At 36.8% G+C, this 15300-nt stretch overlaps 2 protein-coding genes across 9 annotated transcripts in view; one reads left to right on the plus strand and one right to left on the minus strand.

The window, feature by feature from the left end:
- The window catches only part of LOC127372529 (voltage-dependent calcium channel subunit alpha-2/delta-3-like), a 69785-nt gene that overhangs the window by 5194 nt on the left and 49291 nt on the right, over positions 1-15300 (minus strand). The gene's annotated exons all lie outside the window — the stretch shown is intronic.
- The window catches only part of LOC127372538 (uncharacterized), a 29797-nt gene that overhangs the window by 1025 nt on the left and 13472 nt on the right, over positions 1-15300 (plus strand). For 3 of the 8 annotated variants that reach the window (XM_051416395.1, XM_051416392.1, XM_051416390.1), the window contains exons 1-2: positions 11131-11163; positions 11469-11829. In XM_051416395.1, the coding sequence (XP_051272355.1) occupies positions 11796-11829 (34 nt within the window). In that variant the 5' untranslated portion in view covers positions 11131-11163; positions 11469-11795. Of the gene's footprint in view, positions 1-99; positions 397-724; positions 1037-4534; positions 4586-4884; positions 4930-5085; positions 5110-5274; positions 5377-5856; positions 5901-11130; positions 11164-11468; positions 11830-12051; positions 12079-12270; positions 12568-12905; positions 13218-13750; positions 13811-13902; positions 13954-14125; positions 14438-14734; positions 14795-14893; positions 14954-15171; positions 15232-15300 lie in introns of those variants that run through there. The other 5 variants (XM_051416394.1, XM_051416391.1, XM_051416385.1 and 2 more) reach the window with 4 other exon arrangements.

Raw genomic sequence — 15300 nt, forward strand, 5'->3', positions numbered from 1 at the left:
GAAGAGTATACTATCTAAAACACACAGCCTCGGGTCATCCTCTACCATTTTAAATGTATCATCAGAAGTATTTAACCGAACATATACTTACATTTTCAGCATCTCTTCCACCTAAACTGACAGTGAATCCACCGGTGATCAACGAGACAGACTCAGTCACATTGAACTGTCAGACTCCACCATCCTTTTCTGTGACTCAGTGTCATTTCTACATTTTAAGTGGAGGAACTGTCAGAGACTCCTCTTGTCTGCAGACACTGACAGGAACTGAACTGCTGAAGATGTCACCTCAGAGTTCACCTGCTGAGGTTGAAGTGATGTGTTTTTATACTGTAAAGCTTGGAGAAAAAGATTCTCCATCTCCATACAGTGGCACTTCCCGCATTACCATACACAGTGAGTGAATGCTTTTTTGATTTGGTATCATAACAAGAAAAAAAATTTGTCTTTATGGCTTATAAACCAAAACAAGGAGAGAAAGACTCATTTAAGAACTTCTGTTCTCATAAAATGCCGCCTGCTTTTTTAATGTTAATTGTATTTTGAGCAATGATAGATTTAATGACACATTATTACATTATTGTATAATATATTAGAAATTCAAATTTGATGACAATTATTCGTTTGTTTTAGTCACATGATGTGTGTGGTATCAGTACGACTGAAATGTTAGCTCCGTTAGCTCTGATAGCATTATTTTAATGACTTTTCTTTGTGTTTGTAGGTCAAACACCACAGATGACTCTTCAGCATTTTCATGGTGAATACGTTCTCTTTACTTGCTCTCTGCCTGGATCTGCTAATCATGATACGAGATGTAACCTGTACTTTGGAGAAGAAAGTGATCCAGTTAAAACAACAACCATCTGGAAGAAAAGAAGCTCAACCAATCAGTGGTTCTGCCAGTTTATTGTCACAATTGATGATTTGCTGAGACGTCTATGTTTAGTTAAACAGGGTGATGCCAGCTGTGATTACAGTTTGGGACGTGAACCCAACTCTTTGTCTCCTCGTAGTGATCGATACAACTTGACTGGTAAGTTACAGAAGACATGAACACACATGCCACACTGCTACAACACATCCATTGAAATAGATTTGAATAAATGAATTCTGGGTATAAATAGACATACAGTACCTTTATACTTGTGTCTGTTTTTAAATGAATACTGTATTTAGATTCACATAATTCATACTTTGCAATCACGTGATTACCATGGTTACCTGGCGGGCAAGAAACATATAAATTTACATATATCCGTCAACTTACACCGCACAAAAAATGAAAGCCTACAAAAGTAAGGATAGCTATCTTTTCTTCAAGAGTGGATGGGTTAACAACGCTGTCGTATGGGAGGTGAAAAACAGGAATATCTTCATAATCAAAGCAAACGTGAGTGTTACCAGTTAGCTAGCTAACGTTAACCGCTAATGTTTGCTAATGTTTGCATGTTTGTAGCTATACACAAAGTGACATCTGTACCGTCGTGTGATGAAGTCTTCATCTGAATATGTACACCCTGCCTGCCGGCCAATGACAGCTTGATAAGTAACGTTAGTTTAAAAAAAACTTTATGCCAACTAGGCTGTATCATAAATGGCTAACAGGATGTCAAACATTGTAGCCTACCTGCTCATCCACTCCACATAGCATCAGACAACAGACAAGAGCAGCTGGGGCAGCGAAATGCCTTTAATCCTGTTAGCAATCTGTTAGGTTGTAACGTTAATGTAGTAGTAATAACTGTACGATAGTATGTATGCAAAGTAACTGTAAGTAAGTAGACGCAGTACAACAGTAACGTGTGTACTGTAACATGTATTCTTCTTCTCATCATATCATATCAAATCACGTACATATGATATATATATATATATGTATATATACTTTTGTATAGTAAAACTGGCGACGTCCTGGCAAGATCCTTCATTAGTTTACTGGGTTTCGTTGCTGGAGAACGATGTTCTTGCCCGCCAGCTAGTAGTTGTGACGTCACGTGCAAAGTATGAATACAGCCTCTATGTTTGACTGTAACTGTTAAGTCATAGTCCTTCAGGATTATTGTTTCCCTTTACACAACAACAAGACAACAACCTAAACAGCGAATTCAGTGCCACATGCTTTTCCAAACTACTGTAGCTTTCGAGGTCGAGGCTTTCGTCATACAGAAGTGGGCGTGGTTTAATCTAAACCAGAAAACCAATAGACACCAATTAGCTATATATTGTCCTGAAATCTTTTTTTTTCATGAAATGTTCTCTGGTTTATAGTCGAAACGGAAAAAAGGCCTGTTTTTTCATATTCTGAGACCGGATGTTGTCATTTACAGGACGGTGCTGTGTAGAAGAAACAGTAGGCTAGTAGACTGCGGTCAATCCAGCCGTGAGTCCGATCTCCGTGGTCGAATCAGCCGCACTTAAATTTAGAGAGTACGAGTATTCTCAGCATTATGGTAAATGCGGAGAAACAGCGTATTTACTTCCGGTTTTCAAAATAAAGGTATTTAGAACAGTAAGCTATAATTAAAATATGTTACATTAAAGTGTTGTGCCCCTGATGAATAAAAAACACTTTATATCAAGTATCTTTACTGCACCAGTGTGGAGAAATGCCAAAATAAAAGTCTCATATTTATGCCTCCAGAGATTGCATATTTGACCATATTTGAGCTACTGTAAAAACATATTGCTCAATATTTCCAGGCTATGGGTGAAGCGTTATTTGATGCTACAGGAGAGAATATTTCCAACTTTCTTAACGCTAGCAAAGTCATACAACATCCTGTAGTTTACATAATTAACGTTACAACAGATCTGATGTATTAACTGGGGTCATGGTCTACATTTGTTGTTATTGCTTGTCCAAATGATCCGGTCCATTTTCATTATACTTCAATAATGCTGCAGTAATCACGACAAAATTTCACACAAATGTTTAATAACATATTGATAATATAAACACTAAACACTAAACACAAAATCCTACACAATTCTAATTTGTTTACTTTTCACACAAAATGCAATGCCAGTCCACATTCTTCTTATTTTGCAGCTCTGCTGTGTCCATTTGTAGGTAAAAGGGAAAAATAATTAGTTTTAACTTCAAAACACCATTGTACCTACTGTCTCTTCCTCACATATTATTTTTATATTATTCAGTGTGACAGCTGTTGCAGGTGGTTCCACATACAGTTTACATTTTTACAGTAGCTCAAATATAAGAAAATATGGAATCTGGAAGTATAAATATGGGACTTTTATTCTTCAATTTCTCCACATTGGTACAGTAAAAATGCTTGATATTAAGTATACTTATAGTCTTAGATGTGTAGAAGTCAAATATACCATCCAAAGCCAGGAATTATTGAGCAAAGTGTTTTTACAGTAGCTCAAATATATGAAAATATGCCACATGGAGGTACAAATATGGGACTTTTATTGTTGAATTTCTCCAAATTGGTACAGTAAAAATGCTTGATGTTAAGTGTGTTTGTAGTCTCATATGTGTAAAAGTCAAATATACCATCAGTAGCCAGGAAACACTGAGCAATATGTTTTTACAGTACCTCAAATATGGTCAAATATGCAATCTCTGGAGGCATAAATATGAGACTTTTATTTTGGCATTTCTCCACACTGGTGCAGTAAAGATACTTGATATAAAGTGTTTTTTTATTCATCAGGGGCGCATGAAACACTTTAATGTAACATATTTTAATTATAGCTTACTGTTCTAAATACCTTTATTTTGAAAACCGGAAGTAGTGAGAATACTTGTACACTCTAAATTTAAGTGCGGCTGATTTGACCACGGAGATCGGACTCACGGCTGGATTGACCGCAGTCTACTAGCCTACTGTTTCTTCTCCACAGCACCGTCCTGTAAATGACAACATCCGGTCTATAATATGAATTAACAGGCCTTTTTCTGTTTCTGCTTTCTAGTGATTTTATTTTTTGTTATATGAAATAGAAAATGAAAATCGAATATTTTTTTAATTTTCGCTCATCCCCTTTTGACCATGAAAAAGAAAAACGCCTTGTATTTCAATTTTAATTTTTGTATTTTAAAACGAAAATCAAATAACCACTCGTTTTCAGTTTTTTAATACCCGTTTCTGAAAGGAAAATCCAATGACCAAAACATACACGGACCATAGTCCCACATGGTTGTCTACACAAGAAATTAACAGGTTCAAATCAATTTTTAAATTGTAGATATTGTGGAAAAAGAGTCACGCATGACACAGACTGTGCCGACATTTACTATGACCACAGGTAGGAACTTAAACATTTAAATCCAGAACATTATCACAAATCACTTATTATATTCATTATTTTGAAGATTTAAAAATATTCAGGTAACAGGTCTCATGCTTCAACTCCTGTAACTTTTGAAAAACAAACATCAGGTACAGAATTACAGATGGAAATATGGTATCTGTATCATACAGTAAGTTATGTCTTTCTGAGTATTATATTTTGAAATGTATTTTCCTTCTTTCACCAGGTTGGCCTGTTGGTATGCCAAGAATCACTGATAGTTTGATCTCTACTTTCCCAACATCAGTGAAACCAGCATCAGGTTAAGTATTTATTTACATGTTCAACATTTCACCCTAACTCTAATATGTTTTAGAAAAGTGAATAATCTGAATGTCAAAGTACGTACTGAAGAGGTGGTTGCTGATTGGTTACTCTGATTGTGTGTGATGAATCTGCATGTGCTTATGCTTATGTGAAGTTAGACTGTACGGATGTTTGTCCACATCGTTCATGTACAATAAAGCTGTTATTAAGCAGAACATGACAACACTGCTTATTATTTGTACTCTTCGTACAAAGGAAGATAATATTAATGTTAATATCTTTTATGCCTTCAAGGAACAGATAGCAGTATGACCCCTATGAATCCAGAAACTGAAATAACTAGACTAAAGATTTTTATCATTATCTTATTATTCTTATTCTTACTGCAACAAAATGCTAACTTGCACTGCTGTGAATGTTTAAAAACTTTTGTGGCTATGCACTTGCTAGGTTTGAGTGTTAGTACGTCTTACACTATAGATTCCTCTTTCTCTGCAGTCCCTCTGAAAACAGCCTCAGGTGAGTACAGTATGTGTGAATAAATAATGTTTACAACCTCATTTACACAGTTATATCAGTTACAAAGCAAAAGTGCTTATTGGTGGTTGAATATTGTAGTCATCTCTTGCTTTTCTGTCAATGTGAGAAGTAAAAATGACACTTGTTTATAACTTCTGTTCACAGATGAAAAGTGGATATTGAAGTTTGTAGTATTTGTATCTGGTTTTGGAGTAACTGTGGGCCTCATCGTACTGGGATTGGCACTTCTTTTTACTAAAAGAACTGGTGAGAACTATGTCAATTAATGTGTCCACTGAAGATTGAATGTAAATATATATATGTGTATACACTACTGAAATTTTGAATTTCATGAGACAAATCTATAATAGTTATTTTCATAGTTTGTCTCTAATGATTAAATATATGTGAGCTCTAGAAGTTGTACTTTCACAATCATTGCATCTTGAGATTTATTCAGTTTAAGAGGGTTAGACAATGTATGTTGGTTACATCTAGCAAAAAAAAATCCAACAGCATTAATTTTGAGGTAAATCAAAAATATAGCAGGTTGGTGAAAGGAACCACAGCAGCAAAAATCACTGGCATGAGTGTATCAACAGAGTATCAGTTTATAATGGCTGCGCTGAAAGCCACACAGCTGGAAACATTGTATGAGAAGAGATGATATAGAATTATTCTCTGAACAGCAGATTTAGTTTGTTTTGGCTAAAAGTTGGCCTTGACTGTGTGTGTCTTTCTCACTAGCAGGTTCCAAGGAAGTGAAAAGTCAGGAGCCTCAATATGAGAATGTGAGTCTGATGAGAAACAATGTTAAATATACTGTCATATATATTGATAGATCCTCAAGTTGGTTTTCTTCTTTTCCTAGTATGACCCAAACTATTTGAACTCCATCCTCTCTGAGGAGCCACATCTGCCCTGAAGGACACGATGTATAGCACCGTGCAGATAATTCAATTCAATTCAATTTTATTTGTATAGCTCCAATTCATAACAGAAGTTATCTCAGGACACTTTTCAAATAGAGCAGGTCTAGACCGAACTCTTTAACATTAATTACAGAGACCCAACAGTACCACCATGAGCAAGCACTTGGCGACAAGGGCAAGGAAAAACTGCCTGTTAAAAGGCAGAAACCTAGGACAGATCCTCCGGCTCTAGGTGGGTGGTCGTCTGTCTCGACCAGTTGGGGTGTGAGAGAGAGAGAGAGAGAGAGAGAGAGAGAGAGAGAGAGAGAGCGACAGACAGACAGACAGGTGCACAGCAACAACAGTATTGGCAATGGCAGTCAAGCAGGACCATGGCAGGAGGCTCCACCAGGATCCATGAGAACCTGCGAGACGAGAAAGCACAAGAACTCCGGGGAAGAAGTGGAGTTAGTAACATGCATTAAAGGGACATGAATGAGTGCAGAAAGAGAGAGGAAGAGAGTAGCTCAGTGCACCATGGGAAATCCCCCGATAGTCTAGGCCTATAGCAGCATAACTAAGGGATGGTTCAGGACTCACCTGATCCAGCCCTAACTATAAGCTTTATCAAAGAGGAATGTCTTAAGCCTACTCTTGAATGTGGTGAGGGTGTCTGCCTCCCGAACCACAACTGGAAGCTGGTTCCACAGGAGAGGAGCTTGGTAACTGAAGGCTCTGGCTCCTGTTCTACTTTTAGAGACTATAGGAACCACAAGTAGCCCTGCATTTAGAGAACGTAATGTTCTAGTGGGGTAATAGGGTACTATGAGCTCTTTAAGATATGAAGGGGCCTGACCATGAAGAGCTTTATAGGTGAGGAGGAGGATTTTAAATTCAATTCTACATTTTATAGGGAGCCAATGCAGAGTAGCTAGTACAGGAGAGATGTGATCTCTTTTTCTAGTTCCTGTCAGTACTCGTGCTGCAGCGTTCTGAATTAATTGGAGCGTTTTAATGGACTTATTGGGGCAACCTGATAATAAAGAGTTGCAGTAATCCAGCCTTGAAGTAACAAATGCATGGATTAGTTTTTCTGCATCTGTCTGTGATAGGATGTGTCTAATTTTTCTAATATTACGTAAATGAAAGAAGGCAGTCCTAGAGGTCTGCTTTATGTGGGAGTTAAATGACAAATCCTGATCAAAGATAACTCCAAGATTCCTGACAGTGGTGCTAGAGGCCAAGTTAATGCCATCTAGAGTGACCATATCTTTAGACAATGAGTCTCTAAGGTTTTTGGGGCCAAGAACAAGAATTTCGTTTTTTTCTGAGTTTAACATCAGAAAATTGCAGGTCATCCAGGATTTTATGTCCTTAAGACATGTTTGTAATACATACATACATACATAGATACACACTCAAGTTTTATAAAGCAGACTAAAGAACTTGAAATGTGTTTTAATAACGTTGTGTTTAAAGTTGACTTTTATAATTATCATCATCAGGATTAATGTCACACTATTGCAATGTTTTTTCTTAGCTCAAACAAATAAACCATGAGTACATGGTTATGGTACGAGTTATGGTTTATGACATACAAAGCACAGCATGGGTTCCAAACTGCATTTAAATTCGGATTTCTTTGTTTCGTGAAAATGTATTTAGTGTTTCTCATATATAATATAGCAAAGCAAAGTTAACTTTCTGTTTGTAATTTATGTTTTGTATTCAAATGGGTTTGTTTAATGATAATATTTTTTGTAACTTTATGCAATTTGTCACATTTACAACTTACTGTGTGTACACACAAACACACACACACACACACACACACACACACACACACACACACATTCACTTGAGCACACTTGAGAAAATAACACAAGGGATAAATGAAGGAAGGAAAATATTTATTTGTATTTATTCACCAACTTTCTCAAACATGTAGTATGATGTTCAAATGTTCTGGTGTCTTTCAGGTATTTTATATGATCCATATTATCAATGACATCCAAAATAATTTACTTAAAAAAAAACTATGACATTGCTGTCAGTTGTTCTTTAGCTATTTACTGCCCAAAATACAGACCACTCTGCATTCTTTTCACATCTGACATCATTCACCTTGCGATAATCCACACAGAACCGAATAGACCCATTCTTCTTAAGCACAAGAACAATGTGGCTACAACTGGCAATATTGGACTCTTCTATTACTCCCATCTCCAACATGGCTTTCAATTCGTTCTGAACATTTGTGTTCAGGTAACTGTTAGGGCATTGCACCATCACACCCGGGTGAGTCTCAATGTGGTGCTGTATGAGATCTGTGCGTCCTGGCAAGGCAGGCACAGGCGGATTAATGCACAGGCTGGCCTAAACTGCAGACTAGGGGCCCCACGTATGCAGGGGCACCTGATTGGCCAGACTATTTTTAATTATTTTAATTTACTACACCAGGAAAAAAAACGTGCCTCCTATCGGGGTCCTTAGAAACATTAAAAAAATTAGGTCGCTGATTGGGTAGTTATGGGACACATTTACCCAATCAGCTGCCATCATGTGGCCGGGTTCATGAGGTCAGTTTTGTTCTAGATTGTCTATTCTATTGTTGTCATTCACTGTTACTAGACAGTATAGTGGCAAAATGTCAGAAAGGAAATGTGATAGCAGAGCACAAAAAAGAAAAGCACAACGACTAAAAGAATAGCGTGACCAAGATCTACTCAAGAAAATTCCTAAATTGACAGGATTTTTCGAGGTTGTGGAATCTTCATGTGTTCACAACAGCGGGCTAAAGGCTAACGTTAATGTTGACGCTGTTGATACTGCCATGATGCCTCGAATCCTGCATGCTGAGATAAAATTGATGAAGACATGAGGACATACTGAGTTAGAATGGGACCTGAAACTTGTCAGAACAAGGACGCAGATATTGCTGCCTCAGAAAGACAGCACAAACACCAAAAACGGTACTTTTCCAAAACCCTGTTTAAAAGGAAACAAATGATGAAACTGTGCCAAGAGAATGGTTGCCCTATTCCCCGTCAAAAGGTACTGTGTTTTGTTTTGCATGTAAATTATTTGGGAGCTGTGATATTCAGTCTGCACTGACAGCGGGCTACAGTGTTCAGCCGCCCCCCGCTTGGCTGAACACGAAGGATCGGAACACCACAGAAAGGCTATGGTAGCTTATGGAAAATAGATGGATAAATAAAACAGACTGAGATCCACAATGGGCCAGAACAGACTGAATCACCTGTCTCTGATGTCCATCGAAAGTGATATTCTGAGCAAACTTCTCTGTCAGAAAAACGAGGAAGAAAAACGTATAAAAGGGTAGAAATATGATTATGCTGTTGCCACTGCTGTGTTTATTGTATTTTTATTTGTTGTTATTGTATTGCACAGCGGTCTAATTTGTGTTTCAGTCAGGATGTTGTAACTATTCCTCAGTAGCAGGCATATTCCAACGTGCGTGTGCTAGTGCGGCCAAGTGTGCACACGTGTGCCGTGTAAAATTCCAAGCAGGTTTTTTTTCTGATAAAGCATGATTAATATGGTGGGGGGCCCAAACAAACCTAGGGGGCCATGACCAACTTAATCCGCAGGCAGGATTTGTGGAATTTAATACCTTAGGCCCCAACTCAATTACATAATCCACCAGGACTAGTACAAAACGATATCAACATGCACTCGCCCGATGAGGTCCATGCAAATACACTCAAATGGAACTTTAATGAGTGGTAATGGACGCAAAGGCTGGGGATGGCCGGCTGGTTAACCAACTGACATTGGGGAGAAGATGCTCACCAGCGGCATACATCTCCCCGAATGCCAGGCCAATAGAATCCAGGCGTTGTACGGTCTAGTGTTTTGTCATACTGTATGTGACCCATTGGGTTATAATGATGTTAGGATTGGTTTTAGAAAAAGTTGCAATGTCAGAATTGCATTAGGCCATATTGCAAGACTTTCTTGAAAAAAATGCAGGTTGTGTAAATTGGAAGAGGCCTGTATGAATGTAAATTAGTGTCTATGATCAGAAATGAGGAAGCTATTGACAAAAAATGGCCCATAATAGCTCATGGGGCCTTATTGCATATCTTAGTTTCAGAAAAGTATGTTTTATTACACTTTTACAGTGTACTTTATAGGAGAGTAGTTAATTATATTTATTGATTACACAAATCAAAGCTCACCTGCTAAAGTGACATGAAAAAACACAGCTGGCCCTGTTGAGCCAGTGTTTGGTTTGTCAGTTTGGGGGTACTGTAGAAACATGCTGCTTCAACATGGCGGCCTCCATGGAAGGCACAGCAGGACGTGAATTTCTTCACGGTTTGAAATCACAGACCCGTCTTACAACACAGAATACAGCAGAATAGTGCTTTCTGTAAATAGATAGATAGATAGATAGATAGATAGATAGATAGATAGATAGATAGATAGATAGATAGATAGATAGATAGATAGATAGATACTTTATTTATCCCGAGGGAAATTCAAGCATCCAGTAGCAGCATAAAATAGATACATACATACATTGGACATACATTAAACATACATTCAAATTAAATTTAACATTCAAATTAAACAAACACTAGATGAGTCTTATGCATTTGCTTATCATGGTACAAGATGTAACCTGTACTTTGGAGAAGCAAGTGATCCACACACACACACACACACACACACACAGACTGTTGTGTGAGCTGTTGTATATCTGTAAAAAACAACAAAGCAACGGAAATTAAATAAATTAATCTTTATTCAGAGTTCAGCCTTCAGTGTTGTTGATTCGACCGAAAATAAAACACATAGGTAGTTTAAAAGGAAGTGAAGAGTGTGTATTTCTGTGTCCTGTCTGATAATGAGATCAACATTGGAACATTTATTTTATTTCTGCCCACACTGTGGTCGATTTTCTATGTTTTTTGTTCTAGGTTTTTCAGAGCAAGTGCAATAAAGGGTGTTTCTGTGGCCTGTCTGTTTGCTAGCTGTGGTTTTTCTTGAGAGCAAGTTTAGCAAAATGACGCTTAAGTATGTCAAAGTCTGTAGTCAGACACGAAAGTATCTTTATGGACAGTCTCAGTAGTCAGCTTCATCATGGCTGGACACCTGTTGTTTGTCTTCCTCATGTGTAAGTTAAACCTCTTATAGATTCTTTAATTATTAATGTAGACTGTTACAAATCATTGATTTATAATGTCAGCCATTATGTATCAGCATGTTATACCACACTACACTCTGTTTGATCTTTTTTATGATTAATGATTTTATGTGAGTTGTTGCTCTGTGTTGTTTATTTGTGGACTTAATATGGGACTCCAGTATCCTAAACTAATTTACTATATGTTCATATATCCTACATAATACTTGATCGTGACTCTAACCTAACTTATATTTTTGTTAAGACGTCATTGAACTGTTCTCTCTTTATTCCAGTCCCTGTTGCCCCACTCGCACCAGCAGTGACAACTAGTCCTGCCATTTTAGAAAAAAGCAACAACTAAAACAAACAATAAAAGAGACTATATGAAAGAAAAGGAAATTATTAAAAAACATAATTTTTTTCTGAACCAGTTTCTCAGCATTGTGGTAGGGTTGATCTAAACATACTGTACCACACATGGTTACCTCTGTAGCCTGTCAGTGTGGTTTTCCTGAGAACAACCTCTGCAAAATGACATCAGCATGTAAAAGTTGTCACGTAGTCAAACACAAGTGTCGTCCTTAAAGGACTGTGGGACATTCACATTATTCTGCTTCATCATGGCTGGACACCTGCTGTTAGTCGTCCTCATGTGTAAGTTAAACCTCTTGTCTGTTTCTTTCATTATACCGTAGGTACTTAAACACCAATACAGGGACATTTTATTAGCAAGTACCAGATTAATATTTAATGTTAGTCCATTATGCATTGGTATTAGTATGAATTATTACACTTTTATACCAGGTTAAGAAAACAGAGAATTTACTATTTAATATTTCATCTGTTTCCCTCGTTAACACAATTTTTCCTCAACAGATTCTTGTTCTGAGATGAAAGCACAAGGTCAGTCCTTGAACTGTTCACAGTATGGACAGTTTAATAGTCTGTAATTAATTTGACATTTCTTTCTCATAATTTGGCTTTACTATAATTTATTGTAGTGTACATGAAATGAAAATTTCTTTTCAGATTTATAATTTGTTTTACTGTCTATATTAAATACAGGATATAACATGTGTACCTCTACACTTTCAGTTCTTCTTCCGCCTAAACTGACAGTGAATCCATCGGTGATCACAGACACAGACTCAGTCACATTGAACTGTCAGCCTCCACCATCTGTTTCTGTGTCTCAGTGTTATTTCAGCACTGTAAGAGGAGGACCGGCCACAAGCTTCTCTTGTCTGCAGACACTGACAGGAACTGAACTGCTCAAGATGTCATATCAAAGTTCACCTGCTGAGGTTGAAGTGATGTGTTTTTATACTGTAAAGCTTGGAGAAAAAGATTCTCCATCTCCATACAGTGGCACTTCCCGCATTACCATACACGGTGAGTAAATGCTTTTTTGATTTGGTATCATAACAAGAAAAGGGGAGAAGTGAATTTGTCTTTAGGGCTTATAAACCAAAACAAGGAGAGAAAGACTCATTTAAGAACTTCTGTTCTCATAAAATGCCGCCTGCTGTTTTAATGTTAATTGTATTTTGAGCAATGATAGATTTAATGACACATTATTACATTATTGTATAACATATTAGAAATTCAAATTAGATGACAATTATTTATTTAGTTTTAGTCACATGATGTGTGTGGTATCAGTACGACTGAAATGTTAGCTCCGCTAGCTCTGATAGCATTATTTTAATGACTTTTCTTTGTGTTTGTAGGTCAAACACCACAGATGACTCTTCAGCATTTTCATGGTGAACACGTTCTCTTTACTTGCTCTCTGCCTGGATCTGCTAATCATGATACGAAATGTAACCTGTACTTTGGAGAAGAAAGTGATCCAGTTAAAACAACAACCATCTGGAAGAAAAGAAGCTCAACCAATCAGTGGTTCTGCCAGTTTATTGTCACAATTGATGATTTGTTGAAACGTCTACGTTTAGTTAAACAGAGTGATGCCAGCTGTGATTACAGTTTGGGACGTGAACCCAACTCTTTGTCTCCTCGTAGTGATCGATACAACTTGACTGGTAAGTCACAGAAGACATGAACACACATGCCACACTGCTACAACACATCCACTGAAATAGATTTTAATAAAGTGAATTCAGGGTAAAATTAGATGGACACCATACAGTAACTTTATATTTATGTCTGTTTTTAAATGACTACTGTATTTAGATTCACATAATACAGCCTCTATGTTTGACTGCAACTGTAAAGTCATAGTCTTTTAGGATTAATGTTTCCCTTTACACAACAACACTCTGATAAACAGTGAATTCAGTGCCAGACTATTTTCCAAACTACTGTAGGTGTCACATGCAGTCGAGGCTTTCATCATACGGAAGTGGGCGTGGTTTAATCTAAACCAGAAAACCAATAGACACCAATTAGCCATATAAGGGACTTCAATGTAGCATCATCATCATCAGTTGCCCGACTATCATTGTCCTGAAATCATGAAATGTTGGAGGGCCACTGCAATGTCCTCTGGTTTATAGTCCCACATAGTTGTCTACACAAGAAATTAACAGGTTCCATTTTTTTTTTTTTATTGTAGATACTGTGGAAAAAGAGTCACGCATGACACAGACTGTGCCGACATTTACTATGACCACAGGTAGGAACTTAAACATTTAAATCCAGAACATTATCACAAATCACTTATTATATTTATTATTTTGAAGATTTCAAAAGATTTTTATTCATCAGGTACCAGGTCTCATGCTTCAACTCCTGTAACTCCTGAAAAACAAACATCAGGTACAGAATTACAGATGGAAATATGGTATCTGTATCATACAGTATGTGCTTCTGAGTATTATATTTTGAAATGTATTTTCCTTCTTTCACCAGATTGGCTTGTTGGTACACTGAAATGTTAGCTCTGTTAGCTCTGATAGCATTTTTTTATGACTCTTCTTTGTGTTTGTAGGTCAAACACCACTGATAACCCTTCAGCATTTTCATGGTGAACACGTTCTCTTTACTTGTTCTCTCCCTGGATCTGCTAATCATGATACGAGATGTAACCTGTACTTTGGAGAAGAAAGTGATCCAGTTAAAACAACAACCATCTGGAAGAAAAGAAGCTCAACCAATCAGTGGTTCTGCCAGTTTATTGTCACAATTGATGATTTGTTGAAACGTCTAAGTTTAGTTAAACAGGGTGATGTCAGCTGTGATTACAGTTTGGGAAGTGAGCCCAACTCTTTGTCTCCTCGTAGTGATGGACACAGCTTGACTGGTAAGTAAAAGAAGACATTAATAGTCAAACTACAATTAGTAATCAGTAAATAAAGTGAACTGCAACTGTATAAATTCAGACACTGTAAACATTACAGTAGAACTCAGTCAAGTTTAATTGTGACAGTGTGACATCAAGATTATTGATTACTGTTTATCATTAATACTTGTTTTCGCCCATAAACACAAGTAATTTGAGTCAGACTGTCTGTTATTTCATTTCTGTTTTCAATATACAATTTCAAACATCCAGTCTTCACACTAATCATCACACTAAAAACACAATCTTTTATTGTAGATATTGTAGAAAGAGAATCACGCTTGAATCAGTCGATGCCAACATTAACTGTGGCCAGAGGTACAACATTACACACACCTAAAAAGCAATCCACAAAATAAAAAACAAAAACAAAAATACAAATCACATATATTTTTCATTAACTTTATTTATTACCAGGGCTAACCTATAGCAACTCTGGTGCTTCCACTCCTGTAAGTCATGTGAAAACCAAACAAGGTAAGAAATCATTGTATTTATTTTCCATTAGTGAAACCAGCAACAATTGATTACTCAAGTTCTCAATAATTCCTTCTGACTTTTCAGAAATTAATATTTGTCATTTATAATGTTAATGTTTTTATATCTGCCATTAATTCAAATCAATTCAATTCAATTCAATTTTATTTGTATAGCGCCAATTCATAACATTCCCGGTATAACTTTTACTGTTGCAGGCAGTTTGACCTCTACTGACACAACTCTTATGAATCCAGCATCTGGTGATGAAATAACAGGTAAACCTCATTTTATTTAGTGTATGAAAATACTAAAATACTTTGCTGGGAATGTTTTGTATTTTAAAC

This window comes from Dicentrarchus labrax, unplaced genomic scaffold (assembly GCF_905237075.1).
Source record: "Dicentrarchus labrax unplaced genomic scaffold, dlabrax2021, whole genome shotgun sequence".
NCBI lineage: Eukaryota > Metazoa > Chordata > Actinopteri > Moronidae > Dicentrarchus > Dicentrarchus labrax.